At 51.3% G+C, this 27,663-nt stretch overlaps 3 protein-coding genes and 1 long non-coding RNA gene across 8 annotated transcripts; 2 read left to right on the plus strand and 2 right to left on the minus strand.

The window, feature by feature from the left end:
• Nucleotides 1–4,271: 4,271 nt before the first annotated feature.
• On the plus strand, nt 4,272–14,524 carry JPH4 (junctophilin 4). The gene is made up of 6 exons (XM_079124918.1): nt 4,272–4,962; nt 5,493–6,042; nt 6,779–7,550; nt 10,753–10,871; nt 11,206–11,738; nt 12,656–14,524. The coding sequence occupies exons 2-6, from the start codon at nt 5,664–5,666 to the stop codon at nt 12,737–12,739; spliced, it is 1,887 nt and encodes a 628-aa protein (XP_078981044.1). The 5' UTR covers nt 4,272–4,962; nt 5,493–5,663; the 3' UTR covers nt 12,740–14,524.
• A 282-nt stretch (nt 14,525–14,806) lies between these two features.
• AP1G2 (adaptor related protein complex 1 subunit gamma 2) lies at nt 14,807–22,117 on the plus strand. 4 transcript variants are annotated; one of them, XM_079126317.1, is made up of 21 exons: nt 14,810–15,210; nt 15,645–15,769; nt 15,908–16,049; nt 16,250–16,346; nt 16,518–16,594; nt 16,719–16,814; nt 17,199–17,279; nt 17,572–17,670; nt 17,841–17,896; nt 18,029–18,142; nt 18,324–18,464; nt 18,547–18,601; nt 18,681–18,803; nt 19,507–19,593; nt 19,684–19,811; nt 20,051–20,155; nt 20,470–20,578; nt 20,662–20,797; nt 21,447–21,610; nt 21,801–21,899; nt 21,976–22,117. In XM_079126317.1, the coding sequence occupies exons 1-21, from the start codon at nt 15,007–15,009 to the stop codon at nt 22,075–22,077; spliced, it is 2,340 nt and encodes a 779-aa protein (XP_078982443.1). In that variant the 5' UTR covers nt 14,810–15,006; the 3' UTR covers nt 22,078–22,117. The 4 variants fall into 4 exon arrangements, with proteins under 4 accessions (XP_078982444.1, XP_078982443.1, XP_078982442.1 ...); XM_079126318.1 differs by lacking the exon at nt 21,447–21,610 and having other exon boundaries at nt 14,807–15,210; XM_079126316.1 differs by having other exon boundaries at nt 21,801–22,079.
• Nucleotides 22,118–22,959: 842 nt separating this feature from the next.
• On the minus strand, nt 22,960–26,015 carry THTPA (thiamine triphosphatase). Of its 2 annotated transcripts, XM_079126321.1 has the most exons (3): nt 25,676–26,015; nt 24,745–25,296; nt 22,960–23,098 (listed from the first exon to the last, which is right to left on the minus strand). In XM_079126321.1, exons 2-3 carry the CDS (start codon nt 25,289–25,291, stop codon nt 22,989–22,991), a joined length of 657 nt encoding a protein of 218 aa, XP_078982447.1. In that variant the 5' UTR covers nt 25,292–25,296; nt 25,676–26,015; the 3' UTR covers nt 22,960–22,988. The 2 variants fall into 2 exon arrangements, with proteins under 2 accessions (XP_078982447.1, XP_078982446.1); XM_079126320.1 differs by having other exon boundaries at nt 24,745–26,015.
• LOC306653342 lies at nt 24,137–24,750 on the minus strand. Its single transcript, XR_013761708.1, has 2 exons — nt 24,645–24,750; nt 24,137–24,610 (listed from the first exon to the last, which is right to left on the minus strand). It is a non-coding gene; the product is annotated as an uncharacterized lncRNA (long non-coding RNA).
• Nucleotides 26,016–27,663: the final 1,648 nt, after the last annotated feature.

A 27,663-nucleotide genomic window follows, 5' to 3' on the forward strand; every position in this document is an offset into this window, starting at 1 on the left:
AGTAGAGGGAAGCTGTACTTCCAGCCAGCAGTGGCCAGACAGAGGAAATGCAGTGTCTGGCTGCTGGCCATTCCTACCCTCTCCCACAGGCAGGATCACCGGCCCCATCCTGACCCCTGGTGGCTGCCCATTAGATGAAGTAGTAGAGCTTCCCAAGCACCTCCATGCACTAGGGACAAGGCATAGCTAGCTGGGCCCAGTTCTGCAGGAAAGAGAAACCCGTACTCCCCACCAAGGGCTTCAGTACAGGCCCCCAGTTAGTGACAGCATGTTTCCTAGGAGTTACCAGATACCCTCTCTATAAGATTGACAATCACTCCAACAAAATATAAAGAAAGCACTTTTAACCTGTAATGTTGACAGTGTGTGTGTATTACAACTAAATGTCAATGCAGGTCATGTCAGGATGCAATAAGAACTGCATTTATGTACAATTGTTGAGAGTATAAATTTGTACAATCTTTCCAGTAGTGACAATGGCAAAATAAAGTGAAAATCTTTAAAAAGTATTTTTATCCTGGAACTCAGTAATTCTACAGTTTTGAATTCAACTTTGAGATATCAACAGGCTAACTGGCCATAGTGTTGCAAACCTGTAAATCTCAGAGACTCCAGAGGTTGAAGGTAGAGGATTGAAAGTTTGAGGCTAGCCTGGGCAACTTAGGAAGGCCCTGTCCCAAAATTTAAAAAAATAAAAATAAAAAGGGCTAGGGGTATAGCTCAGTGGTATAGTACCCCTTGGTTTAATCCCCAGTATGGAAAGGAAGAAAGGAAGGAAGGAAGGAAGGAAGGAAGGAAGGAAGGAAGGAAGGAAGGAAGGAAGGAAGGAAGGAAGGAAGGAGAATATCTGGAATTTGAAATAAATGGGGAGCAGAAAACAAGATTAGACAAAAGTGAAAATTGCTGAAGTTGGGTAAGGGTATATGGAGCTTCTTTAATCCATTTTATGTACTTTGATATATGAATGAAATTTTCCATGATAAAATATTTTTAAAGAAAACATCAGAGAAGCAAAGATTTATTGCAAATGTTAATTTTAATGGCAAAAACATGCAAACAGTATAAAAATGCTATGCTAGAATAGTTCAACAAATTATGGTGCATCCAAACAACTGAATGTTGTGCAGCCATCAAAGATTCAACGATGTTTTGATGACAAGGAAAAATGCTTACAATGTAAAGCTAAGTGGATAAGTAGGGTCCAAAATTGTATGTGCAACATTTAACTAACTGTGTTAAATTAAAAATGCAGAAAAGAGAAATGAAAATTCACTAAAGTGTCTGTTATACAGTGAGACTATGGGTGATTTTTTTATTCTTGATATTGTGTCATATTTTCCTAATTCTACAATGAGTATACCTTACTTTTATAAATATCTTCCCCAAAATGCATTTGTTAGAGCATACAAATGGAAGTCTGATATATATTGAGCTTCAAGGGCTGCTATATATTAGCTGTGCAACACTGAGCAAATTAATTAACTTCTGAGTCCCAGATTCAGCACCTATAAAATTGGAATAATGCCAACCTATTTTTCAAGCCACCATTTACTAGATATCTACTATGCAGTTGGCACTATACCCAAAGTGGTTTTCCTTCCATGTGATAAAACATATAATTCATACATGATCATTTCAATCTCACAATAAGCTATAGAGTAAGTTATGGTATTCCCATTTTAGAGGTCCACCAACTGCAGCTCAGAAAAATTAGATAATGTGCTCAGGTTTGTCCATCTTTGGAAGACCAGCTCTTGGCCTCCAGCCTGGACTGCTTACAATTACAGTTTTGGTGCAAGGCTTGAATGAGGCAATACAAATGGAGTGCCAAGCACAGTACCTGGCTCCAAGCAGAGCTGCTCCACTTAAAGCTAGCTCCCTTCTCTATGATACCTGAACACTAGGAAATTGTGGCAAAAGGAAACAGTGCACTCTGAAAAAAATAAAATAACATAAAACCTGAAAGAGAGGTCCACAGGATCTGTTGGGGACAGACCAGAAAGGGGCTGGAAACCTGGTCCCTCAGGGAGATACTCATATCCCATATATTCCAGGGTACTCCTATCCAGATTTCTTCAGGAACTCATCAGACCCTGCACCTTAATTTGAAACTTAATATACAGTTAAGAGTCACCCATCCTCACATCCTCTTATCCCCCACCCCTTTCTCCCCTAAGAACAAGGCACAGTTCTCCCAGATCCATAGATTGTTGTTGTTGTTGTTGTTCCTTTTATTGTTTTCTCCCTTTCTTGCAGAAAAGTGAAATCTTAGGGACAAGACACGTGCAAGAAAGAAGGGCTAGGGAGGGGGGTAGACAATGTAGCCAGCTGGACATGCCCAGAATTCTCTTGTGGATTTATCTTAAATGCCAGTTTAAGTTCCATTCCTATTTCCTATTCGTACTCTATGAAGTTGTCATGGCACTGAGCACACTAGAATTGCTTGATAGTTGTCTGTCTTCTGTACTAGATAGGAAACTCCATGAGGGAGGCACTGGGTGTTCACCACTAGGTCTCTAGCTCCTGGCCACATACCTGGTACACAGTAAACTATGTAGACCTTTGGTGAACAGAGAAATGAGTGCATGAATGAACTCTCCAGCAACAGACATGTTCCAAGTGGACCCATATCTGTCTTGTTCTGCACCGAGCATTTAAAATATATAGTACCTTCCCTGGAGGCTTAGATTTTACAGATTTCTCCTCACAATGAAAGGGAAATTTCTGTTTATTTCAAACTTCATGTTCTTTGTTTCATGAAAGTATTCAAAACAGAATCCTTGACTGAGTCCAAATGAAGTTTCCAAGCACATGAAATCATAAGAGGAACTATAAGGGTCAAAAGGTTTGCATTCCTTTGTGGGTATAGGTTAGTGGTATGGCATGTGTTTAGCATACTCAAGGCTTTGGGTTTGCTCCCCAGCACCAAAAAGAAGGAAAAAAAAATCTAAAATCTAATGTTCTAATCCTAGCTCTTGCACCTCTACTGTGTGCTCTCTGGCAAGTGATTTCCCCCTCTGATCTTAATTTTCTTCTCTGTAAAATTGGGGCAGGGACTGGGGACAGGGGACTTGTATGAAAATAAAATCAATTAAATGCATTTGACCTTTTACCCTTTTTATACATAACTGGACAGTGTCCCCCTTCCCAAATGCTTAGGGACAGGACAGAAATGAATGCACGATCTGAGTAAGCAGAGGAGGAAGGAAAAAAGTAGTGTGCCTACTTATGTCCATAAGAAGTTAAGGCCTAGGGGCTAGTATATAGTTCAGCTGATAGAGCACATGCCTCACATGCCAAAGGTCATGGGTTCAATCCCCAACACCAAAAATTTAAGGCCCACAGGTACTGTCCCTCTGGTTAGTAGACAGGAACATAGGGGTGGCAAGGTGGAGAGCATTGCCAAAATAGGGGCCTATGTGTTTTTTGTTTGTGTTTTTGTTGCTTTGCAATACTGGGGACCAAACCCAGGGCCTCATGCATGCTAGACAAGTGTTCTACCACTGAGCTACATTCCCAGCCCTATCTATGTGTCTTTGCTTAGAGGTTTGCAAAACAAGACTCCAAAGTCCCGCATCTTCATGGTCTCACCAATCTTGACATCCTCCCTGCCCCTTCAAAACCAGTATACCCCTGTCCCTTCAGAGGGTCAACCCAGGTAGAAACCGTGGAGCGGAGAGTGAGTCCTGGAAAAGCATTAGTGGAGCCAGGCTTCCTGGCAGGGTCCCATTTCAAGCTTCCTCAGAAAGTGCAAGTGGCTGAGCCTCCTGGACCCCCCTGCACTTTCCTAGGGAGACAGTGGGTTCAATGGCACGCAGGCATCCATGCCCAAATGCTTCCTGGCTACAGTCCAAGGAGCTGGCAGGTTCATCTCTCTCCCCATGGCCTCCACAAATACCACTTCCGGCCCTCCTGCCTCACTTTGGGCTCTTCCTGCCTGAATTTCTATAACCACGCCAGCCCTTCCCTCTGCAGAGCTTTCTCCCTCCCATCATAACCCTTATTTCACTCTCAGTCTCCATATCTGTTTCTGAATTTCTCCTTCTTTTCTCCTCCCCTGTTTCTCCCCTCCTTGCCATCCCTCACCAGCCCCAGAATGGGTGTCCCTCCCTTCCTCCCTCACCGGCTACATCTACCCCCCTCCTTAGCTTTCACCCCTGCACCTCTTTCTTTGTATTCCTCACGCCCTCTCTCGGCCTCGCGAGCATCTCTCCTCCCCCGCCTGGCTCCGGCCTCCCCCTGCCTCCCCATCTTCAGCTGAGTCTCCTCCCCCTAGCTCCTCTCCCCTCCCCTCCGCCTCACCCCACTGCCCGCCTGCAGGCTGGGGTTTCTTTCCACCCTGGGGGTCTCTGTACCTCTCATTTCTCTCCACCTGCCTCCTCCCTCACCGCAGGGTTAGCGGGTACCCATTCTTTTCTGCTCAGGCATCCCCCACCACCCCCATCCTTACCACTGATTCTTCTTATCTGTCCCCTCCTCTCCCCACCCTCTCCTCTCTCTTCTCTCTGCCCCTTTAAATCTGCCTGGCCCAGCCTCCCCCGTGATGCTGGGATGGAGCAAACATTGATTTGTGCTGGGATGGAATTGGAATTTTGATTTTTTTTTCCTCTCCCAACCATAAGAAGAAAAAAATAATAAAAAACACCCCCTCTTGATAGCCCCCTCCCCCTTCTCATCCAGCTCCCAGCTCCTCTTCCCTATCTCCATCCAAGGCAGATTTTTCCCCCTTACACTATTCTAATCTCCCCCCACCCCTGCCACTACCTCAGTTCCCATCCCACTAGCCTGCTCTTCCAGCTGGGGAGAGAGGGGACTCTCCCACAGCTCCTCCACCTTCCTTCTCTGGGTTGGAGCAGTCTCTCCGGAAGAGGAGGGGGCTTGGCTTGTCCGGGTGAGGTGGGAGTGGAGGTATCCTGCCATGGATGCTGTGCCTGGGAGGCAGCCTGAGCCCCAACCCACATGGTGAGTAACCTGCCCCCTCCCTTCCGTCCGTCTGCCCATCCCCACCCTCGTCTTTCCCCTACAGAGCTTCCCCCATCCTCATCCTCCCCCCCCCCCACCCGACAGACCGTTTGCCCACCTGGATCCTGTCCCCCCGTTATATTTTTACCTCCCTCCCCCGGGTTTGCTGGGGAAGCCGAAGAACCGGGGTAGAAGGGTCTTGATAGCAGCCTGGAAAGCTAGTGGCCTACCACTCTGCCCAGCCCCCTCCCAGGACCCCCAAACTGCCTTCCACACACAGCACTCTAGGGTTCTAGGTTGGAGAAGTGGGACTCCCGCTTAGGTGGGGACCCCAGGTCCTGGGAGGCTTCCTCTACAAGTTGGAAGGGATGGAGAAGCCCCCGTGCCCCCAAAGCTTGGGAGTTGCTGGAAGATGCTGCTGAAGGGAGGGGGGCGGGGGGCCGTGCTGATGCCCGGGAGCCACCGGGCCAGGGAGCGGCGGGCAGAGGAGGAGGGGCCTCGCTCTCCATTTGCCCCCTCTTTCTCCGCAGCCACTCAGGATGAGGGTCCGGCCCTGCCTGCCCGCGCTGGGGCCCCTCCGCCCAGCCCCGGTCTAACTGCCCCCGCCCCCAGGCCTCGCCCGGCCCCCAAGCCCCCAGCCGGTTCTCCAGCCCCAGGATGCGCTGAGCCGCTGGGGGGCTGAGGCCACGCCAACTACATGCATGTCCCCCGGGGGCAAGTTCGACTTTGACGACGGGGGCTGCTACGTGGGGGGCTGGGAGGCGGGGCGGGCACATGGCTACGGCGTGTGCACCGGGCCTGGCGCCCAGGGCGAGTACAGCGGCTGCTGGGCGCACGGCTTCGAGTCATTGGGAGTCTTCACCGGGCCCGGCGGACACAGCTACCAGGGCCACTGGCAACAGGGCAAGCGCGAAGGGCTGGGCGTGGAGCGCAAGAGCCGCTGGACGTACCGCGGCGAGTGGCTGGGCGGGCTGAAGGGACGCAGCGGCGTGTGGGAGAGCGTGTCCGGCCTGCGCTACGCCGGGCTCTGGAAGGACGGCTTCCAGGACGGCTACGGCACAGAGACCTACTCCGACGGAGGTGCGGGGCCCAGCCCACTACTGTCTGCTCATCCGCTTGCGCCTCCCGCTGCTCTGCTCTGCGTGTGCCTTCCCCAGCCATATGCCCTCCACGCCCTGCTATTCCCCATACGCCTTCCCTAGCCATATGCGCCCCCTGTGCCCATCCTTCTGTTCCTCATGTTCCCGTCTGTCCCTCATAACATGCCCGGTCCTATGACCCCCAACCCCATTTAATTGCCTCTTTCACCACCAACCACAATCATACCTTTCTCGTTTTTCTCCTGCCTGCTTCATCTTCACCAATTGGTCTGTTCCTTACACCTCCCCTCTACCTGACGGTCCCTAATATCGCTGCACTATCTGTATGCTCACACTTTGTCATGGGCTAGTCCTGTTTGTCTGTCAAATGCCTACTTCCTACCCCCACCGTCCCTGTCAGCCTGTCCCTCGCGCTCTCTGAGCTTAGGTCGCCAGTCTTTCACATACTACCAGTTTGCCTGTCCTTCCCTTTTCCCCCTATCCACCCACGATACCAAAATTCACGTTATCTCCTGCCACCTTCCAGTTTTCCTTTTGCCCTTCCACGCCTTCCGAACCAGCCTGACCTGGCCCTAGCCCTTAATACCCTTCCCAGGCCTCCATGCTCTCTGCCTCCACCTCTCCCACCTGACACTTGGGCATCCAGGAGCTTTAGGGGCATGGGGTGAAAGGAGCATAGCGGTTCTGACTTTTTCGCACCCCTACTCTGCCCGCAGGCACCTACCAGGGCCAGTGGCAAGCTGGGAAGCGCCACGGCTACGGGGTACGACAGAGTGTGCCCTACCATCAGGCGGCGCTGCTGCGCTCGCCCCGCCGCACCTCTCTGGACTCCGGCCATAGCGACCCCCCGACGCCTCCCCCGCCCCTGCCCCTGCCAGGCGACGAGGGAGGCAGCCCAGCCTCGGGCTCCCGGGGTGGCTTCGTGCTGGCCGGGCCCGGGGACACCGACGGCGCGTCCTCCCGAAAGCGCACTCCGGCGACTGGTGGATTCTTTCGCCGATCACTGCTGCTCAGTGGGCTCCGGGCGGGCGGGCGGCGCAGCTCCTTGGGCAGCAAGCGGGGTTCCCTTCGCAGCGAGGTGAGCAGCGAGGTGGGCAGCACAGGACCCCCGGGCTCCGAGGCCAGTGGGCCCCCAGTCCCAGCACCTCCCGCCCTCATCGAGGGCTCGGCCACTGAAGTGTATGCAGGCGAGTGGCGCGCTGACCGGCGCAGCGGCTATGGCGTGAGCCAACGCTCAAACGGGCTGCGCTACGAGGGCGAGTGGCTGGGCAACCGGCGGCACGGCTACGGGCGTACCACCCGCCCCGACGGCTCTCGTGAGGAGGGCAAGTACAAGCGCAACCGGCTGGTGCACGGGGGCCGCGTTCGCAGCCTCCTGCCTCTGGCCCTGCGGCGAGGCAAAGTCAAGGAGAAGGTGGACAGGGCAGTTGAGGGAGCCCGTCGAGCTGTGAGTGCTGCCCGCCAGCGCCAGGAGATCGCCGCTGCCAGGTGGGTGTCAAGTGCACGGACCAAAGCTGGGCCTAGAGAGTAGAGTGCTGTGGGGTCAGGGAGAGGGGCGAAGTGCCTACAGGAGGACCAAGATCCAAGGCCTAGAACCTGGTGGGAAGAGCAGGCTTAAGGTTAGGCAGCTGTAGCTCTGGGGTTTAGGGTGTTTATATTTGAGGCTACAGGTGGACGTGGGTGTGTAACTGTAGGTGGCTGGGTATTTGAGGGAGGTGGTGTAAGACTGTGTGTCTCTGTCTTTTGTGTGAAGATGTGTATCTATGGAATCCATTCCTGTGTGTGGGAGTAGGATAAGCGCAGCTTTGTGCAGGCCCACAGCCTCTTGGAACTCAGATACTCCCTAGTCATCTTCTAGCAGCCATTCCAGCCTTCAGGCCTCAGGCTGAGAGCATGAACCCTGGGCAGAACAGGGAGTTGTCCCTTCTTGACTGGTCCTAGCTGGACACCATTTTACCTTGGGGCCTTGAGTAGGTCTAGTTTGTACAGCTGATCTACCAACTGAAAAGCTAGTCTTTTCCAGCTTTGCCTCCTCCACCTCCTCTTATCCAACTAGTAAAGGTTTGAGAGGAATTTTTCTTTCTGTAAATCAGATTACATTTCCATGTATCAGGAACTTTGCTGTGTAAAGCAGCACTGTCCAATAAGAATATAATGCAAATCAAATATGTCATTTAAAATATTTTAGCAGATACATTAAAAACAAAAAGAAACAAATGAAAAGAATTTTAATAATATGTTTGTATCTAAATATAGCCAAGATATTTCAAATCATAAATCAATACAAACTTACTGAGATATTAGTCTTTGAAATCTAGAGTGTATTTTACACTTATAGCACATCATTTTGATTCAGATTAGCCACATTTCAAGTGTTCAATAGCCATTTATGACTACTGACTTAGCACAGATATAAAGAAAGCCAAAAAGTAGCTGAGCTGGGTGGCCCACAACAATAATCTCAGCTACTGGGGAGGCTGAGGCAGGAGGACCACAAGTTCAAGACCACATGGACAGCTTAGTGAGACCCTGTCTCAAAAAAAAAAAAAAAAAGAACTGAAGGTGTAGCTCAGTGGTAGAGCATCCCTACCAGTATCACAAAAAAATAAATATTTTGGGGGCTGGCAAGCACAAGGCCCTGGGTTCGATCCCCAGCACCCAAAAAAATAAATAAATAAATATTTTTTTTTAAAAAGCCAAAATCATTTTGTAACAAGACACACAGGTTTCTGATTTATATAACTTATATATTTGAATTTTTATGTATTGAATTTTCTTTAAAATGGATGGGGATATAGTTGAGGAATTTTGCTGAAATTTGAAACTATTTCAGAAGGTCAATGATCAGGATATCTCCAGATATGCTTCAATGAATTTGTATAATGGGTGACAGGTTGTGTGTGTGTGTGTGTGCGTGTGTGTGTGCGCGCGCGCACGCGCGCACACAAGCATAAGTAGAAACATGTCAAATACAGAGCAGATGCCCAAACCAGAGAATGTGCATCTGTAGATGTATCTGAGTGTCTAGATGTTAGAATTCAGGGCCTCAAGCCAAGAAAGGGGGAGGGCAGAGCACCAGGGAACATTTTGGGCTAGATAGGGTGGAGGCATGTGCAGGAAAAAAACTGATCTCAGTAACTAGAGGATCAGGCAGTGGGAGGAGGCTGGTTGGTCTCCCCAGCAACAGGCCTGGCAACCCTGATTGGCTGCTGGCTGCCATGGAAACAGCAGAGCTTCAGCAGCAGGTGCTTCTGCCAGGTAGCCTGAGCCCAACCTGATGCCTGAGTTGACGCTTAGACTTGATCATCCATGCCCTCCATATACAAAAACACAGGTTCTTGTCATGGCCATCAATAGAACTCAATGCAATCCAAGACTGTGATCCTCATACCTGTTCCAAACCCTGAGACCAGCTTAGTTTCAGAACAAATTTAGTCATATACAGTCTGAAAGCCCTAACACAAAATAACAGTGTTATCTGAAGTCCCTCCAAGTAGGCTACAAAGATCCTTGACTCACCAGGTTTGAAGGAAGGAGACTGGCCGTATCTCCCAAAGTAGATAAATAAGAGGTGCATCTAAGACTACAGTGGATGTTATCATCCCCCACACCCAGACTTTCTAAGCCAGATAAAACAGGCCTGTTGGTCTTGATCCATTCGAGCCCATGGCAAGTATATGTGATTACCTCCATCTCTTCCCTGTTGTGCCTCTCCTTGAGTTAATATTACCAAACTAATTCTGTGATTACAAGGCATCTACAATTAATAGCAGAGGGCAAAAGGGAAAGGGAAGTTGAAGAAGGAGAGAGAACTTCAGAGGGAGTTCTGTCAGAGGGAGAACTGAGAAACAACAGTGGGGCAAGAATTGATAATGCTTCCAGGTGGCCAGTACCTAAGGTGCAGACAGGTGGGATGGAGTATGGAAGGGTGACTCAACTTACCAAGAAACAATAATTGCAGGGGTGAAAAAAAACATGCAAATTGGCAGGGAGAGAGGATGTGATTATAGCAGAAAGAACTCTTATTCTGGTTCCAAATCTGAGCAGGCAGGGGGATAGTGGCAGTGACAGAAGGGGAAGACATTGTGATAACAGAAGAGGCTAAAGAAAAGCAAGATGGATAATTCTCATGCAGGAAATCTGCACTGAAAGAGGTAGGATGAAATAATAGGGAGGTCTGATAGTGGGAAGGGGAATCAAGGCAAAGGGAAGGGGTGGCTGGGAACAAAGTGTCACATACCATGAGGCATGAGAAGGGTTGATAACAACAGGAGGTGCCAACTGCCAAGAGGGCTTTAGGCTAACTGGTAAGCACCAAACAGGACTGCACAGGATGCACAAGAAAGGGAAGGCTCAGTTGTCACCGGGGCAGGGAGCAAGAGAGCAATGGAATAACAGTTTGGGGAGGGCCTGGCCCCTGTAGCTGGAAGGAGGAAGTGTTACTACAGGACACAAGGAGAGAAGGGTGTGAGAGAAGCAGGAGGGTGTGATGACAGCAAACACCCCAGGGCCAAAGGAGGAAACCAAAGCAGGGAGCTGCCCTGGCCTGCCCAATATGAGGTAGGGTGAGAACTCCAGCTCATATGAGGATGTGATATGGTGTCATGAATGAGGAGGCTAAAGAATCTGAGCAGGGGCTAATTTGAAGTGAAGGAAGGTCTGCTAAGTCCCTATCCCTGGGACCCGACAGGGCAGCAGATGCCCTCCTAAAGGCAGTGGCAGCCAGCAGCGTCGCAGAGAAGGCTGTGGAGGCAGCACGAATGGCGAAATTGATAGCCCAGGACCTGCAACCCATGTTAGAGGCCCCAGGTGAGATGTGGGCATCCTGGGGGAGGGGAATGAGCCCCTTGGGGAGCTAGAGAGGCTGGGGTATGGGGAAAGGGGATGGGAGGCCCCACAGGGATCTGGGAATGGGAAAGCCAAAGCACAAGAGTCCGAGGACATGGAGGACAGGGACCGGGTTCAGTGATCTGGGGAATGGGACTGGGAATTTATGAGGTACAGTAATAGGAGGTTTGGGATCCAGTGGTGAGAAGCTATGAGCCTGGGAATGCCAACATCCTAGGAAGTGCCAGTTAGGGACTGCAGCCTCTCCAGCTAATGGCCAGTGAGGCCCCACTGATTCTCAGCTATTCCTGCCCAGGTCGCAGACCCAGGCAGGATTCGGAAGGTTCTGACACAGAGCCCTTGGATGAGGACAGCCCTGGGGTGTGTGAGAATGGACTGACCCCCTCAGAAGGATCCCCTGAGCTGCCCAGCAGTCCTGCCTCCTCCCGCCAACCCTGGCGACACCCTGCCTGCCAGAGCCCACTGCCTCCTAGAGGGGACTGGGGTCCCTTCTCCAGCCCCAAAGCTTGGCCTGAGGAGTGGGGGGGCCCCGGTGAGCAGGCAGAGGAACTGGCTGGCTATGAGGCTGAGGATGAGGCTGGGATGCAGGGCCCAGGGCCCAGAGACGGTTCCCCACTCCTTGGAGGCTGCAGCGACAGTTCAGGAAGTCTTCGAGAGGAAGAGGGGGAAGATGAAGAGCCCATGCCCCAGCTGAGGGCCCCAGGAGGCTCGGAGCCTGACCCCATTACCTTGCCGGTCCTGAGGGGCCCATCTTCAAGGGGTCCTGATGCCGGGTGCCTGACAGAAGAGTTTGAGGAGCCTGCTGCAACTGACAGGCCTGCCCAGCGGGTGAGACATCCTTTGTCCCCACTTCATGCCCTCTTTTCAAAGCTTTGTCCCACCCCACTACTTTCCAGATCTCTGTCTGATTCCCTGAGGGGTTTTGATTTCAATGCAGCTTTCTTTCTGCCTAGCCAGTCTTGGATCATATCTCACCCCCCCCCAAAAAATAGACAACTTTCAAACAGAAAAGAACCTTAGAGACCTTTAAGTCCAACTCCCTCATTTGACAGCTGGGGGAACTGAGGCCCAGAGCACTTAAAGTAACTTGACAAGGGTTACAAACTAATAATTAATGGTAGAACCAGAACATTTTTTCCTGTTCTCCTTCCATATCATTTCCAGCTCCCAGTTTCCTACTCCACCCCCAGCCCCACCTCCGCACTTTCTCTCTTTGGTGCCCAGAAATAAAAAAAGAAAAAATTGTTCCCTCCCTACCCTCACTCTCCCTCCCTCTCCTGGGAAGAAGGGAAATAGGAAAAAAGCAGAAAACTGGGAGAGGTGGAGTTTCCCCAGAACCCTCTGCCCTGATTGGATTCCAGGCTTTCCCCTGTTTCCTAGCAACCACATCCTCACCCCTTCATCCCTCTGCCCTACTGCAGTACTGGCTGCTACTGCCAATGTCTGCTACTAAGGCCAGACACCTTCTGCCTGGGCCATATGATATATTGGTGGGAGGGGAGGGGAGGGAGGAAGGAGGCGGGACTGTCCCTGTCTCAAGTGTGCCAGAGCAAAAGTGGGGCCCTGCCTGGGAGAAGAGGGATGTTTTGCAACACAAAACAAAGACTGGACATCCCCCTGCTCCGCCCTGAGTAGGGAGGTGGCTGGGACCCTTGGCTTTGCCACCTGAAGCCAGGACAGGGAGGTGCGACCAACACTGCACTTGGTGTTCAGGACTGAACCTGTTTCCCACTCTGTCTCTCTAGGGAGCTGCCAACCCCCTGGTGGTGGGAGCCGTAGCCCTCCTGGACCTCAGCCTGGCGTTCCTGTTCTCCCAGCTCCTCACCTGAGGCTACTTCCTTGCCTAGCTCTGGCTTTGGTTGCCTGCCTCCTCACCCCTTTGACCTGCCTTTTTCTCTTTTCCTCTTCCTAGTTGTTTTTGCTCCTATCTTTCCTTCTCCTTTTCCTTTCTCTTCTTTCCTATTTACTTTTTGTCTCTTGCTTTTTTCCTTCCCTCTCTTCTTTCAGCTTATCTCATTTATTCTGGATCTGTCTGTCTTCCTCACTCCCTTCCCACCTCAACCCCCTCTTTCTCTAGATTGTTTACATATGAAGGGCTTTTCTCTCTCAGAGTTGCTGTCTTCTCTGAGACACACAAATCTAAGTCAGACCATTGCCCCCACGCCCTTTCCACCTTTTCTTTAAACCTAAATTTCACCAAGGGTGGGGGTTTGGTGTCCTGAAGAGTCTCCTAAAAGCTGAGTGGAGAGGAGGAAAACAATGGAGAACAGGGTGATTGAATGCTGGACAGGGTGCTGGCTGAGTCACCGTGGCTTCCTGGTCCAAGCTGAAAAGGCTGAAAGAGGTGCCACCTTTACCTGTCACCTTGGAGGATAGTATCTCCCCTCCCAGCACCCAGTTAGGTTCTTGCCTCACTGATCCTTCCCAGATGGAGAAAAAGGGAAGTGAACAATAGAATAACTCCCTAGATCTCCCTCTTTCTTTCCTCAACAGCCAGCCTCTCTTCCAGTCCCCTGTAACGGCATGCCATGCCATGCCAAGAGCAATGTGTAAAGGAACAAAAACTATCCAATGCAGCCAAGCCCACCCCTCTCAGACCTTGCCACCGCCCTCTCTACCCTTCTGTGTTCCCCTTAAAGTTTATTTGGTTGGTCTGGACTCACTTGTGGCCTTTGATTAAATTCCTAAGGGGCCTAAAGAAGACACTTCTACTGCAGAGTGCTAGAGGCATTTGAGCAAGGATACCACTCCCCAACTCTGGCAGTTGTGGTGGAGGGAGGCACTTCTGGGGGATGGAAACAAAAGCTCACAGGGCAGCAGAAGCTGTGACGGTCTAGTAGGCCTCGTGGGTTTTGTCCCTACCCCCATCACATCAGAATCTCCTGAAATGAGAAAACAACAGAAGGAGGGGATCCAAGGAAGCTGATCTCTCCCACACTTCCCAGGCAGGGCAGAGGTGGGAGTCAAATCCAGGGTAGGAGGTGGGTGGAGAGACCTGTTTGAGGTTGTGGCTGATCCCTGGTACTAGCTTTCCCCCTGGGGGTAGGAAGCCCTAGGAAGAGGGGAATGTGGGGTCCCCAGGGGATCTTTCCTCCCTCCCCTGCATGAGGCAGAGACAAGCTGCCTGCCAACTCCCTCCCTTGAGGAATGGCCTTGCCCGGGAATGCCCACCACATATACCCTCTTCTTTTTTCTAGTCAAACTCTGTTTACTCCTTGGCCTGCCTCCCTCCTTCCTCTCTTCTCAAACTTTACTTCTGATTTCTATTTCATGGAATTTGGGATTGAAGTTATACAACAGTGCCGCCAACACCAAGTCTTGCAGGAAAAAAAAATACAAAGAAATTTAACAAAAAAAAAAATATATTAATAAAAAAGTTCAAAAAAGGGGGGGGATTGTCATCTCCTTTGGGGTGCGATGGCTTCAAACCCAAGATCTTCGAGGCTCTCCGGGTGGTGAGCATGCAGAAGGAGGCTGTCTAGCCATCCTAGCTGGTAAGAGAGCCTTCCCCTGAGCGCTGAGGTCAGAGAACTCAAGAAGGCTCTCTGGCGGTGCAGGAGGGCGGGGTCCGGTGGCGGAGGCGGGGAGAGGGAAGGACCTGACCAGGCACCAACCCCTGCTCGGCCCTGTACCAGGAAGCACTGGGGGGGAAAGAAGCACAATTGACCTAAGGCAGGTGAGGCTGGCGATTTGGGGCGAGGAAACTGAGGCCGCCAAAGATGTGAACACGGCGGCGGCGGCGGGGCGGGGGGTTGGGGGGGAGGAGTTTGGTAAGAGCAGTGCAGGACCCTGAATGGAAAGGAATGGCCGAGCTAGGGAGGGCAACCAGGTGGATGAGAAAAAGGGGAGATGGGCGGGGCTCTGGCGCATGCTCCGTAGGAACAGGTGCGGGGTGGGGTAGGGACGCATGCGTGGTGGGGATCTCCTTACGCGGCGAGATCTGGGTGGACTTGGAAGACCCTGGAGGGGAAGTGACTGGAGTCAGTTTTAGGGTAGCTGTGAGACCCAGGCCCTTGGGATCTTGGCGCAGGGCAAGCCTGGCTACCCAGCTTGAGAGTATTAAAGACTTCCCCACTCCCGGGCTCTGTCCCCCAGAATGGTGGTGCCTTTGCTGAAGCTTCAGGACCTAATCCAGGAAATTCGCGGGGCCAAGACTCAGGCCCAGGAGCGGGAGGTGATCCAAAAGGAATGCGCCCACATCCGGGCCTCCTTCCGAGATGGGGACCCTCTGCAGAGGCACCGCCAACTGGCCAAACTGCTCTATGTTCACATGTTGGGCTACCCTGCCCACTTTGGACAGGTATATCTGCCTCCGAAGTTTGAAGAAGAAAGCCACTGAGACAGGGTCGTGGATCTATTCATTTATTTGAAACCCGATTGTTTTCATTCTCCAGTTTCTCACCCTTAACACCACGCATTCGAAAAAACTTTACCCACTACAAACCCCACTTGTCATCAGCTGGGTGAACCCTTCATTCTCTGGCCAACCCATTTAGGGCATCTCCTCTTCCAGCCTCCTCCACTCCTAGGTTTTCTGCCCACTAACGCCTGACCCTCCTAAGCCTCTCTGGTTGAAGAGAGAATGATGGGATACGATGCCCCGCAAAGTTTATTGGATGATAAGAAAAACCCAAGCAGGACATACAGATGTATATGTCACTGGCAGAGAAGTGAAGGAGTACGGTGGAACCCTCGTTTCACCGCTGCCCTCCGGATCTGCCCTCTTCCCTGTAGATGGAGTGCCTGAAATTGATTGCCTCCCCCAGATTCACAGACAAGAGGGTGGGCTACCTGGGGGCCATGCTTCTATTGGATGAGAGGCACGATGCCCACCTGCTCATTACCAACAGCATCAAGAAGTGAGAGGTTCTGGGGGCACTGGAAATCAGTGGATGGGAGAGTGGGGAACTGGGAAATCCCAGGGGGCTGCCTGATGTAGTTCCTGGGAAGGACTGGTTTCCTCAGAGGCTTGACTAATTATCCTCCCTACCCTGCAGTGACCTGAGCCAGGGGATTCAGCCAGTACAAGGCCTAGCCCTGTGCACTCTGAGCACCATGGGCTCTGCTGAGATGTGTCGGGACCTGGCCACCGAGGTGGAGAAGCTGCTCCTGCAGCCCAGCACCTATGTGCGCAAGAAGGTGAGATGCAGAACTTGGCACTTGCCTCCTCAGAAACTGTCCCTCATCTGCCATGCAGTAGAGGTGTGTGTGTGTGTGTGTGTGTGTGTGTGTGTGTGTGTGTGTGTGTGTGTGTGTGTGTGTGTGTGTGTGCGCGTGCATGTGTGGAGGAGGTCCATCCTTGTAGATACCTGCCTATCTGAGGCCCCTGACCTGTACAGGCTATTCTGACGGCAGTGCACATGATCCGGAAGGTCCCTGAGCTCTCCGACATCTTCCTCCCACCTTGTGCCAAACTGCTTCATGAGCGCCACCATGGTAAGGCCACAAGGCTCTCCATCCTCTGCTTCAGATCTGGCTGTGAATGGAAGTGAAAAACAGGATAGAAACACCAGTTTATAGGTCAAGAGTGGCACATACACACAGACATACTCACAGTAGATTCTCTCATGCCCTGGCCCACCATTCACTTCCCCACCCTGACCCCAGGCGTCCTGCTGTGCACCATCACGCTGATCATGGAGCTCTGCGAACGAAGTCCTGCAGCTCTCAGGCATTTTCGTAAGGTGGGCTGGTGAAGGGGCAGGCCCTGGCCCTGGCCAAGAGGGACAGTGGGGATGGAATGGGGCTAAAGCTGAGAGGATGAAGATGAGGATGGGATGTGCAGACAAGGTTGTGCCCTCCCTCCAGGTGGTACCCCAGCTGGTGCAGATCCTCCGAATGCTGGTGACAACAGGATACTCCACAGAGCACAGCATATCTGGAGTCAGTGACCCCTTCCTACAGGTGGGCTGACCTTTCCTTTGTGTATCCCCAGAGTAGAGAAGGCTTAGCAGTGAGACTCTCATAGTATACTCTGGCTTAGTCAGTGTCCTGGGCAAGAGAGTGGCAGGCTGATTGCCCTGGTCATTCCAGGACAAAGAGGGGGAGAGGGGATGTCTAAAGGTCAAAAACTCCAGTTTGGTAACAATAAATTTAAAAAGCCTGTCCTAACCTCCCTTGGCCTTACACACCTCTGATCCCCTCCAAGGGCTGCTGGGACCTATGTAGGTAAGGAAGGGTGGGAGGTCCTGTGGCCTAGCCAGACCCCTCACAATGCTGTTCTCAGTGTTGGATTTTTCTCCTCAGCCCCAAAACTTATCCTGTAAATCTCTCCATCTTCAACCTCAGGTCCAGATTCTTCGTCTGCTTCGGATCCTGGGCCGGAACCATGAGGAAAGCAGTGAGACCATGAATGACTTACTGGCACAGGTGTGGGATGGGGGGACATTACTTATATATATTGCTCTGGGCATCTGTCACAGGATCACTCACCATGCAGCAGCTGGGTAATTACCTCTCTGTCCCCTCTAGCCAATGAACTACATGAAGGAGGGACACAGTCATTGCAGCATTAATGCCCCAGTGCCCAGGCTGGCCCCAGCACATAGTGGGGTTTGGGAAACTTTGTTGGATGGTTGAGGATGGATGGATAGTAGAGAGCTTCCAGAAACCCTAGTGAGGAGAGAGCCTGTGTGATGCATCTCCTTTCCCATCCACTCAGGTAGCCACGAACACAGACACCAGTCGAAATGCGGGCAACGCAGTCCTGTTTGAGACAGTGCTTACCATCATGGACATCCGCTCTGCAGCTGGCCTGCGGGTATCATCCCCTATGCTGTCCCACTGTGGCCTACCTTCCACCCCCAGCCAGCCAGCAGGGCCCTGTTCACTGGCCTCTCCCCCGCACCTGTCATCCTGTGCCATGTGATCCCCACTCTTGAGTAAGTAGGCGCTACTTCCCTGAGCGTCCCCACCCTCTGCCTCCCACAGGTTCTAGCTGTCAACATTCTTGGCCGCTTCCTGCTCAACAGTGATAAGAACATTAGGTAATGAACTGTGTGTGGCTATGCTGTGCCACTGAGCCCCTGACCCTCTGTACTCCTCCCTCTAGAACCTCCTGATCCACTTACCTGTGGCTAATGGCCACAGCATGATAGGGCCTTTTCTACCTTGACCAGGTATGTAGCCCTGATGTCCTTACTTCGCCTGGTACAGTCTGATCACAGTGCTGTTCAGCGGCATCGGCCCACTGTGGTGGAATGCCTGCGAGAAACTGATGCCTCCCTCAGTCGGTGAGCACAGATAAAGGGAACAAGAGGACAGGGCAGAGGATACAGTGACTGGTGGCCAAGACCCAAACCAGCTCAGAGCAGCTGGAGTAAGACTACAGGAACAGATCCTGAGGATGGGGCAGGCCAGAGGCAAGGAGTGTTGTGATCTGGGCCACCTGCATGGACACCTTTCTCCTGCCAGGAGAGCCCTGGAACTGAGCCTTGCTCTGGTGAATAGCTCCAATGTGCGAGCCATGATACAGGAGTTGCAGGCTTTTCTGGAGTCCTGCCCCTTTGACTTACGGGCTGATTGTGCCTCAGGCATCCTGCTGGCTGCAGAGAGGTGAGGGGACAGGTGCACAGGAGGCAGAGAGGGTACAGTCTGGGGAGGGACAGTGCCAGGACTGATGAGCCTTGTCCTCTAGGTTTGCACCAACCAAGCGATGGCACATAGACACCATCCTTCACGTGCTGACAATGGTGAGATGGGCTAGTTAGAGAGCTGGGCAGTAGAGAACAGAGTTCACCACACTGACTTGGCCATGTCCACCCTCTCCAGGCAGGAACCCACTTGCGGGATGATGCAGTGGCCAACCTGACACAGCTGATTGGGGGAGCCCAGGAGCTACATGCCTACTCTGTGCGCCGACTCTATAGTGCCCTGGCAGGGGACATCTCCCAGGTGCCTTTCCTACCTCCCCAGGCCCAGGGCTGCCTCCTACCTCTTCCTGGGCTTCCCTTCTGCACTGGACTCTGAACGCTTTTCCCCTTAGGCTCATAGCTATCTACTTAGTGCAGGAGACCCTTAAGGCCAGAAAACCTGCCTTTTAGAACACCTGGGCTGCTGATCTGACACTCATACCTACTGGTTGTGTAACCCCAGATGACTAATTTAACTTCCTTTAGGCTCTACCCTGCCTACCTCCCAGGGCTGTCTTTATAATCAAATGAGATAGATAAAAGTCTTGTGCATATATTATACTTTATTATTTCAAATGCTGAGTGAATTAACAGGTGCCAGCCAATATGATACTGCCCCATTTGTAAAGATTTGTTTTTAGTCATACGTGACAGAATTTTGACATATTATGCATACATGGTACACTCTCCCTTTTCATCTTTAGTAGGATGACTAGAAACCACCACCCTCCTTCCTCAAGGTTGGGACTCTCTCAGAGCTGCGTCATGTGGTCAGGCCATGTACTTCTGAATCTTGGCCACTAGAGGGCAGTGGGAGCCCAGGCATCAGAACAGAACCTGCTAATAAATTTCTGCTTCCCCACCCTGCAAACCCCCACCATCTTTGCACTGCATAAGGGGATGTTTCAGAGTGTCAGAGAGGAGGGAACCCCAAACACTGGCCTAGGTATGATTCTCCCACACAGCAACCACTGGTGCAAGTGGCAGCCTGGTGCATCGGAGAGTATGGGGACCTCCTACTGGAGGGGAACTGTGAAGTGGAACCCCTTCAGGTGAGGCGTACTTGGTGGGCATGCTGTGGATGGACTTGTCAAGGGAGGTAGGGCTGGACCCCAGGTCACTGCTTGTGCCCACACCTGAAGGTGGAAGGAGAGGAGGTGTTAGCACTCCTGGAAAAGGTGCTGCAGTCTCAAATGTCCCTGCCAGCCACCCGAGGATATGCACTCACAGCCCTCATGAAGCTCAGCACCCGGCTTCGGGGGGACAACAAGTAAGAAGAGGTTCCAGCCTCTGGGAAGATGTCTCCTCACTTGCCCACCATTTTCTAAGCTTTCCAGATACATGCACTATTCCTCACCACTCCTATCCTCCCAGTCTTTTGGGGGCTTGCTTTAGAGCCACATGTCTTGGGTGTCTCCTCACTCTATGGGATCTCTCCCTTCTCTGCCACATCTTGGAGCAGAAGGGCAGGGCAAATGCCATTACAACTAACACAACACTCTGGCACAGCCGTATCCGCCAGGTGGTGTCCATCTATGGGAGCTGCATGGATGTGGAGCTGCAGCAGCGGGCTGTAGAGTATAACACACTCTTCCAGAAGTATGACCACATGAGGTGCGTCCAACACCAGCTGCAGTGTAGGACCCAGAGCCCTGCCCTTCCCAAATGCCCCTTCTTGCTACAAGGATCTCATCCTCTCCCGTGTTATTGTCCACTGCAAGAGCCTTCCACGCACCGTTCATTCAAGCAAGCTACCTCCCAACCCTCCCTGCTGAAAACCAGCAACAGCATGCCCTCTTAGGAAATCAGGACAGCACACTTCTGATCCACCATGTGCCCCACATCTCCATGTTCTTAGCCCTCTTTCCAGATGTCTCTTGTGAGAGGCACAGTCTACATAGAGGGACGCCTGCATTCCATCCTCTCAGGGCTGCCATCCTTGAAAAGATGCCTCTTGTGGAGCAAGGTGGCCCTCAGGTTGATGAGGAGGCAAAGGAAAGCAAAGAAGCAGCAGCCTCTGTCCCCACAGAGCCCCAGGTGAGGAGAATGGAGGCCTTGAGTTGAGAAGGATTTGCTTGGGCTACCATGCTAAGCCCTGAACCTTCTGCCCTTTCCCCTAGGCCTCAAAGCTCTTGGACCTGTTAGATCTCCTGGATGACACGTCTGAGGATGCTCAGCATCCTCCTGCTCTGAATCCATCCCCAGAAGGCACCTTAGTACATCTACTTGACCTTCCCTGTGCACCACCACCTCTAGGTAAGCCTCAGGAAAAAGGAGTCTTAGAGAAGGAAGGTGAGAACATGCTATCTCTGCTTCTGTGGCGAGTGAGGCTTATATGCCCTTTCCCTCCTGTGTGCCCCTATTCCGTGCCCATTTTGGTAGGTAAAGGGTTCATTCAGTCATGTCATTCCTCTCTTGGCTCCATTCAGTGTCTCCCCTTTGTTCCAGACTTCTAGCCCTGGCCAACAGGGCCCTGCTTCCTCCCCACATCTCATCCCATCTCATCCCACTTCCCCATTGGCCCTCAAACCCTCCCACCTCAAGCCCTTGGCATTTTGTGTTCTTTTTACACAAAATGTTCCTTCCCTGGCACATCAAGTGACTGGCTTAGTAGGGGAAGGCACTCCAGCCTAAAATGTCAGATGCCTTCCCATACCACTCCCATTTAAGTTAGTTCTTCCCAGTTATTCTGGTTCATTTATTTCCCTCATAGCACCCATTCCAGCCTGATTGTCTTGCTCGTTTACTCTGTTATTGCTTCTCTCCCTGCACTAGGCTGTCAATTGTCTACTTGTCTAGCATCGTGCACAGAATAGGGGCAAGAGGTGCTCACTGTTTTTTGTTGACTGAATGAACGTGTTATCTTGAGCCAACACACCAAGCTGCCTCTCTTTCCCTGCTCTAGCTCCCATTCCAAATCTCAGAGTGTTTGAGCGTGAGGGAGTACAGCTGAATCTGTCTTTTACTCGACCACCTGGATCCCCTGCTTTGCTTTTAGTCACTGTCACCACCACCAACTCCTCAGGGGGTGATGTCACCCACTTCATCTGCCAGGCAGCTGTGCCCAAGGTCTGTAAATACCAGAATTCAGAGGTGGCCTGGGCACTCCAGGAAGGAGGCCATGGAGGTGGGTGGGATACAGGATGAGATGGGAAGGGAGTGACAGCAGACATAGGTTATCTGGGGACCACTAAGTGTGGAGGGGTTGCCTGAGCCCAGCCAGCTGCCTTACTGTGCTCTGCCCAAATTCCATTTTCAGAGTTTCCAGCTACAGCTGCAGGCCCCCAGTGGGGACACAGTTCCAGCTTGGGGTGGCATCCCCATCACCCAGCTCTTCAGAATCTTCAATCCTAACAAGGTCAGTTCCATGGATAAGACCCAGGGATGGGAGAAGTCACAGGCACTAACTCTGGTCTCCACTCTCCCATTTCTAGGCCCCCTTGCGGCTCAAGCTGCGCCTGACCTACAACCACTTGGGCCAGTCGGTGCAGGAGATTTTTGAGGTGAACAACTTGCCTGTGGAGACATGGCAGTAACTCCACTCTGCCCGAAATCCTCCTATATCCCAAAGCCTGAGGTCCTAACAGTGGGAAACCTGCCCCTGAGAGTCACCAGCAGGTGGCACTCTGGCTCTGCATTAATCACTGCAAAACTGTGGGGCCTGCTCCCTTCCCCCACATAAAATGGAGACCCAATAAAGCCTGAGGGGGTCATAAAGCAATAATCTGGGTGTGTCTGAGGTAGAAAATGTGTATAAATAACAGCAAGGGAAAAGGTTTTTCACACAGGAAGGGTCCCAGGAATCTTCCTGGGAACCTTGAGAATTAGTCTCAACCACCAGGGTTTTCTTCTGCCCCTGCCCAGGTTGGGAAGCAAATTTGCCCCTAATCTGCCACAGGAAGCACTCTACCCTCTGGGCCAGAGCCAGGCACAGGGGCAAAATCAAAGCAGAATTTCTGGATTTCTAACAAGAATTCCCAGCCACTTCCCCACCCTGCTGTTATTCCCCACACCCCAAAGCAGGGAAATCCCTGCTGTCTCCCCTCATCTCTAACTCAGCTGTAAGGCGGTTTCGGAGCCGCTGGCAGAATCAATGGCATCGACCAAGGGAGGGGGGTGGCAAGGGATTTTCCTGTGCTTAACTACTGATCACGGCTAAGTGGAAATCCTATAAACACGAGCGGAAATCAATGGAGGCTGCTTAGCGGCCAGGGGAGAGGGGCGGCCCACAGATTGCATCTGACGGATGAGGGAGAAGAGGCAGCCAGGGAGGGCTCAAAGAAAGGGTTGCTGAGAACAGGGCGAAAGAACAGGCAGAGGTGGAGGGAGAGGAAGCGCTGCTGGGAGGGAAGAGGCACAGTGAGGCCAGGTGTGGCCCCCGCTGGACTCAGAGTTCCCTTCCTCTTCTAGGAAGTGATACCCCTAGCCCAGGCTGCCGTCAGGATGTTTAGTCCTCTGTGGAGCTGTTTCCTTCTAGCAGGCGCTGATAGTCCTGAGGACAGAAATGCTGTAGGTACACGATGAGCTTGCCAGGTGCCCTCTCCTGTGCTGGCACACCTATAGGCAAAAGGACAATGAAGAGAGAAGCAGACAGAACTGCCATACATGCTTTAACTTTCCTCCCTGACCACCCAGCCAGGACCCCAGAGTTGTTTTGAAGCACTGAAATCTGAATGCGCTCCAACTAGCTTCTGTGACCTACCCTCTCCTTCACTGGACTCTGGAAGTGGGACCCAAGAACCATTCAGATTCAGGAATGGGAGACGCATGTGAGCCTCTTCCCTAGCAAGGAGAAATGGCGAAGAAGCACCCTGGTGCCATGAAGACAGAGGATGCTTCAGTATGGACTCACTTCAGTTACTACCCCTGTCCCCCAATCAAGATGAAAACCCATCTAGGCAGGCAAAAGCTCATTAGCTTGGTAATGAAGCACATACAGAGATGTACACATAGGAGAGAGACCAAAGGCTGTGGAAAGAAAAAAGTTATAGCTGTGGGGTGGGATTCAAATAGAATTCTCCCCTCTAGCACTGAGGATAAAGCTCAGTAGTGGATTGCTTGCCTAGCATGCTCGAGGCCCTGGGTTCAATCCCCAGCAAACCCTACCCCCACCCCAACCCTGCCCAAAAGAAACAAGAATTCTTCCCTCTGGAACTGCCATTGCTAGTGTCCATTGTTAGTGCCCAGCAGCATATTGACCATATAGTAGGAAACTGGGTGTATGGTTGCTAAGGAGGCTCCAACAGCACCCCATGGGGTGTACGATCCCAAACATGTGGATGGGCTGTCAACTAGGAAACAGCATGGGAAAGAAAAACAAATCTGAGCCACTGCACAGTGGTATGTGCCTATAGTCCCAAAAGGCTGAGGCAGGAGGATTAAAAGTTCAAAGCCAGCCTCAGCAACTCAGTGAGGCCCTAAGTGACTCAGTAAGATCCTGTCTCTAAATAAAATTAATTTATTTTTTTTTAAAACAGGAAAAATAGGGCTGGGGATATAGCTCAGTCGGTCGAGTGCTTGCCTTGCAAGCAACAAGGCCCTGGGTTCAATCCCCAGCACTGCAAAAAAAAAAAAAAAATTAAATAAATAAATAAATAAAACAGGAAAATAAATCTGCCAATGCTCACCCCACCATCTCATATAAAAGCAAAGTTCTTGCCTCTTACTCAATTCAAGATGATGAATTAAATGAAGATCTAGGAAACCATAAAAACAAAAGGATATTTGATTTCCAGCATGGGGGAAAAAGAAAAGACAGAAGTTTAGGGGAAGGAAGGGTTAAAGCAGAGAACTGACAAATAGAAGTGAAAGAAATTTGGCCAAAGGAATGAGAATTAAATGAGACAGAATGGCTGGGATGCAGATTAGAGACGTATGAAAGGCTTAAATCCAAGTCAGAAAACAACTGTAAAAGGGAAAAAATGATAGAACTATAGACAAAATGGGTCTTCTAGAAAATTGTGAAATAATTGCTGTTAAAGAAATAATCCAGAGGACCCCCCCCCCCCCCAATCTGGTCCAACTCCCATTCACTACCTTCTCCTTGTCATAGCCAGTGCTCCAGTATAGCTTAGTAGTCAAGTGCTCACCTACGGTGATGTACAAGGAGGCTCTGGGTTCAATCCCAGCACTGCAAAAAGATTTAAAAGCCCAGAAAAGTAAAGCGGGGATTAGGGAAACACAGAAGGGCCTGTTCCCCTCACCGAGCATGCTGCTGAGGGTATTGATCTTCTTCAGAGCAACTGGTACTTCAGTCTCCTCCTGCACCAGGGCCTCTACTTCACCCACAGCATAGCCAAAGTCCGCTGTATCCAGGTCCACCTTGAGCACAGACTCCTCTTCATTGACTCCAGAGAATACCAGCTTCCAGGAACTCCGTTTAGTCACGAAACTAGCTACTTCCTGCAGCCCTAGTGGAACCAGCACAGCAGCCACACCTCCACCCGCCTGACCCTCAGCTCCCAGCACCTCACAGAGCTGGGCCACAACTGCAGGTTCAGATGTAAGTTCCTTGTACTCAGTGTGGGGTCCTGAGATACCTGATGCTCCAGGACATTTGAGCTCCCATCCACTACCCTCTCGTTGTCGCAGCCAGTGGTTAGACCGCATCAGGCTCAGCTCAGGGGTGTCATAGTAGGTGTCTCGGAAGGTGATCCGGTGCTCCAGGGTGCCCCCCAACTCCTGCAGTCGTTCCTCTATGCCAGGCCCTGGAATGAACTTTCGCTCCACCTCTATCAAGCCCTGGGCCATGCTCTCTGCAAGGATCATTTGCAACAAACATTTTCTTAGGACCCACAGGTGTTCAGCCTGCCGGGCAGCAGCTAAGCAGAGATCCTAGCACTGGGTGAGTTTACTGTGACACTAACACCGCATCTCAGATCTCTGCCTCAGCGATATAGGGCTATGTCTGCGACGTTTTAAACGTTCTGCAATAGTGACTGGTCTCCAGTAAAATCCATTCCACTGCTGACGATGTCCTCAATCCAAAGGTCTCCCTAGAAAAGCAGGTCGTGCAGCAAATTTCGTTTCAACGCCCCTCACTACATCTTGCTACCCCAGGAGACTAAGAGCTGCTACCTGGGATGACCCGCTCTTCCCAGCCACAACACCCGCCGGCAGAGCCTAGGGTCTCACCTCAAAGCCCAAGGGTGTCCCTCTCGCAGAACTGGGAGATGGGGGAAGGGAGTCCACGCCACGCCCGCGAGGAATGCCGGGAGCAGTCCCAGGCCTACGGGCCTCGGACCTCAGCCCAGCTCAACCGCACGGCCAGCCAGTCGGAGCACCAGCGGCCATATTACATCCACACTAGCAGTACCGAGGACAGGTCAGGCAGAGAGGCCTGTAAGGTTATGGGTGGCCGCAACTCCCGCCTGGGCAGAACAGCGAGACCGTCCCTTGGCGCTCTGCAGATAAACCCTAAACCTCCAGGCGTCTCAGGGGTTGACAGGGGTCTCAGGTCTCAGATTAAGCACGGCTTCCTGAGCCCGGTGGTTGATGGGAGATGTAGTTCTAAAGGGGGGGGTGGTCTTCGCCATCTCGCCCCACCCATTGCTATGGTGACAAGAAAGCTGCAATTAGTGCCCATAGGACTTACCTAAAGCTGAACCTGGGTTGCAGCGCGGTGGGGAGAGTCGTGGGCTACGAGCTTGATTCTCCAGTCTCCAACCCCTGCCGACCTAGGCAGTGGGCCTGAAACACAAGTCACTTACTCAGACCCTGCCTAGTCCATATTTAACTATTATGGAGACCTATTAAGCACATGCCAGTGGCAATGGGCTGGGGAGGAAAGAAAGGCAATTAAATCCAGTATAGCTCCTCTGGAGTTTTAGAAGGGATCTAATACATCCTGGTAAGAATGTTCACAGTAAGGGTTGGCAAGAGACTTTCTGTTAAAGGAGGAAATGAAATTTTGAGTGGAACTACAAGTGGGGCATTTCAGCAAGTGGAAACCCAGGTGGAGACCTAATAACATGATCAAAGGCCCAGATACTGAAAAGCACCTGGCCAATATGAGAATAGAAGGTTGGGCTGGAAATGCAATTGAGGGGCAAGTTGGAAAGGGTCTTGAGTGAGTGCCAAACTGAGGAATCTGTCAAATCCAACAGACTCTGAGCAGGTTTTGTTAAGAATAGGAAAAATATTTAATGTTCATTTAAAATACAGGAAGACGTAGGGAGGGGAGCTGATCCTCTGGCTGCTTCAGGAGACCCTATAGAGAAGTCTCCTCCTTACGCCCTCTGAGGACTATCATTATCAATAAACCTTGTATCTCACTCTCTGGGTGGGGATATTGTCAACTCCTCGGCTTGTTTCTGTGATGGGTGACAAATGCCAGGTTCTCCACAACTGTCTCTTCCTAGTATGTGTCTGGAAACAGAAGTGGAGGTCACTGGTTTACAGACAGGACATCTTGAACTTGGAATGTCTTGAATGTATCCTTCCTCCTACCCTATGTCAAGCACCGCTGGACAAGGAGGGCCTGCATTTCTTCATCCTTTGCTTTTTTTTTTTTTTTTTTTTTTCTTTCTTCTTCTGAAGTTTTGTTGACCCAGGAAGAAGTCCTGGTGTTTTCTGTTTAAGGTCCAACCCAATGGGGCAGAAGCAGCAGCTTAATGGAATGGAAAGACCTGGGGTTGACTCAGTTTCACTTGCTAGATGGTTGGCCTTGGACAGGCTACTATACCCTCCCTAAGACTCTGCTCTTTTATTGGTAAAATGTGAACTGCCTCACAATTATATGAGGATTTAGTAACTAACTCATTTGGTAGAAACCCAAAATATTAGTTTCTTCCCCTCCCACCCCCAGAATTTCAGGGGATTTTGTTTTGCTTTGTTGTTATTATTTAAAAGTAGTCTTGGGCTGGGGTTGTGGCTGAGGGGTAGAGCGCTTGCCTAGCATGCATGAGGCACTGGGTTCAATTCTCAGCACTGCATATAAATAAATAAAGGTCCATTTACAACTAAAGAAATTTTTTTTAAATAAAATAAAAGTAGGTTTTATCAGCTAATGTGGGCTGTGGAGACAGACTACTGAGTTTTAACCCTGCTGCTGTCGCTCTTTGGCCATGCAACCATGGGCTGATTAATTGTACCTTGATTTCCTCACCTGTAAAATGGAACTA

Source organism: Sciurus vulgaris, assembly GCF_902686455.1.
Source record: "Sciurus vulgaris genome assembly, chromosome: 2".
Classification (NCBI taxonomy): domain Eukaryota; kingdom Metazoa; phylum Chordata; class Mammalia; order Rodentia; family Sciuridae; genus Sciurus; species Sciurus vulgaris.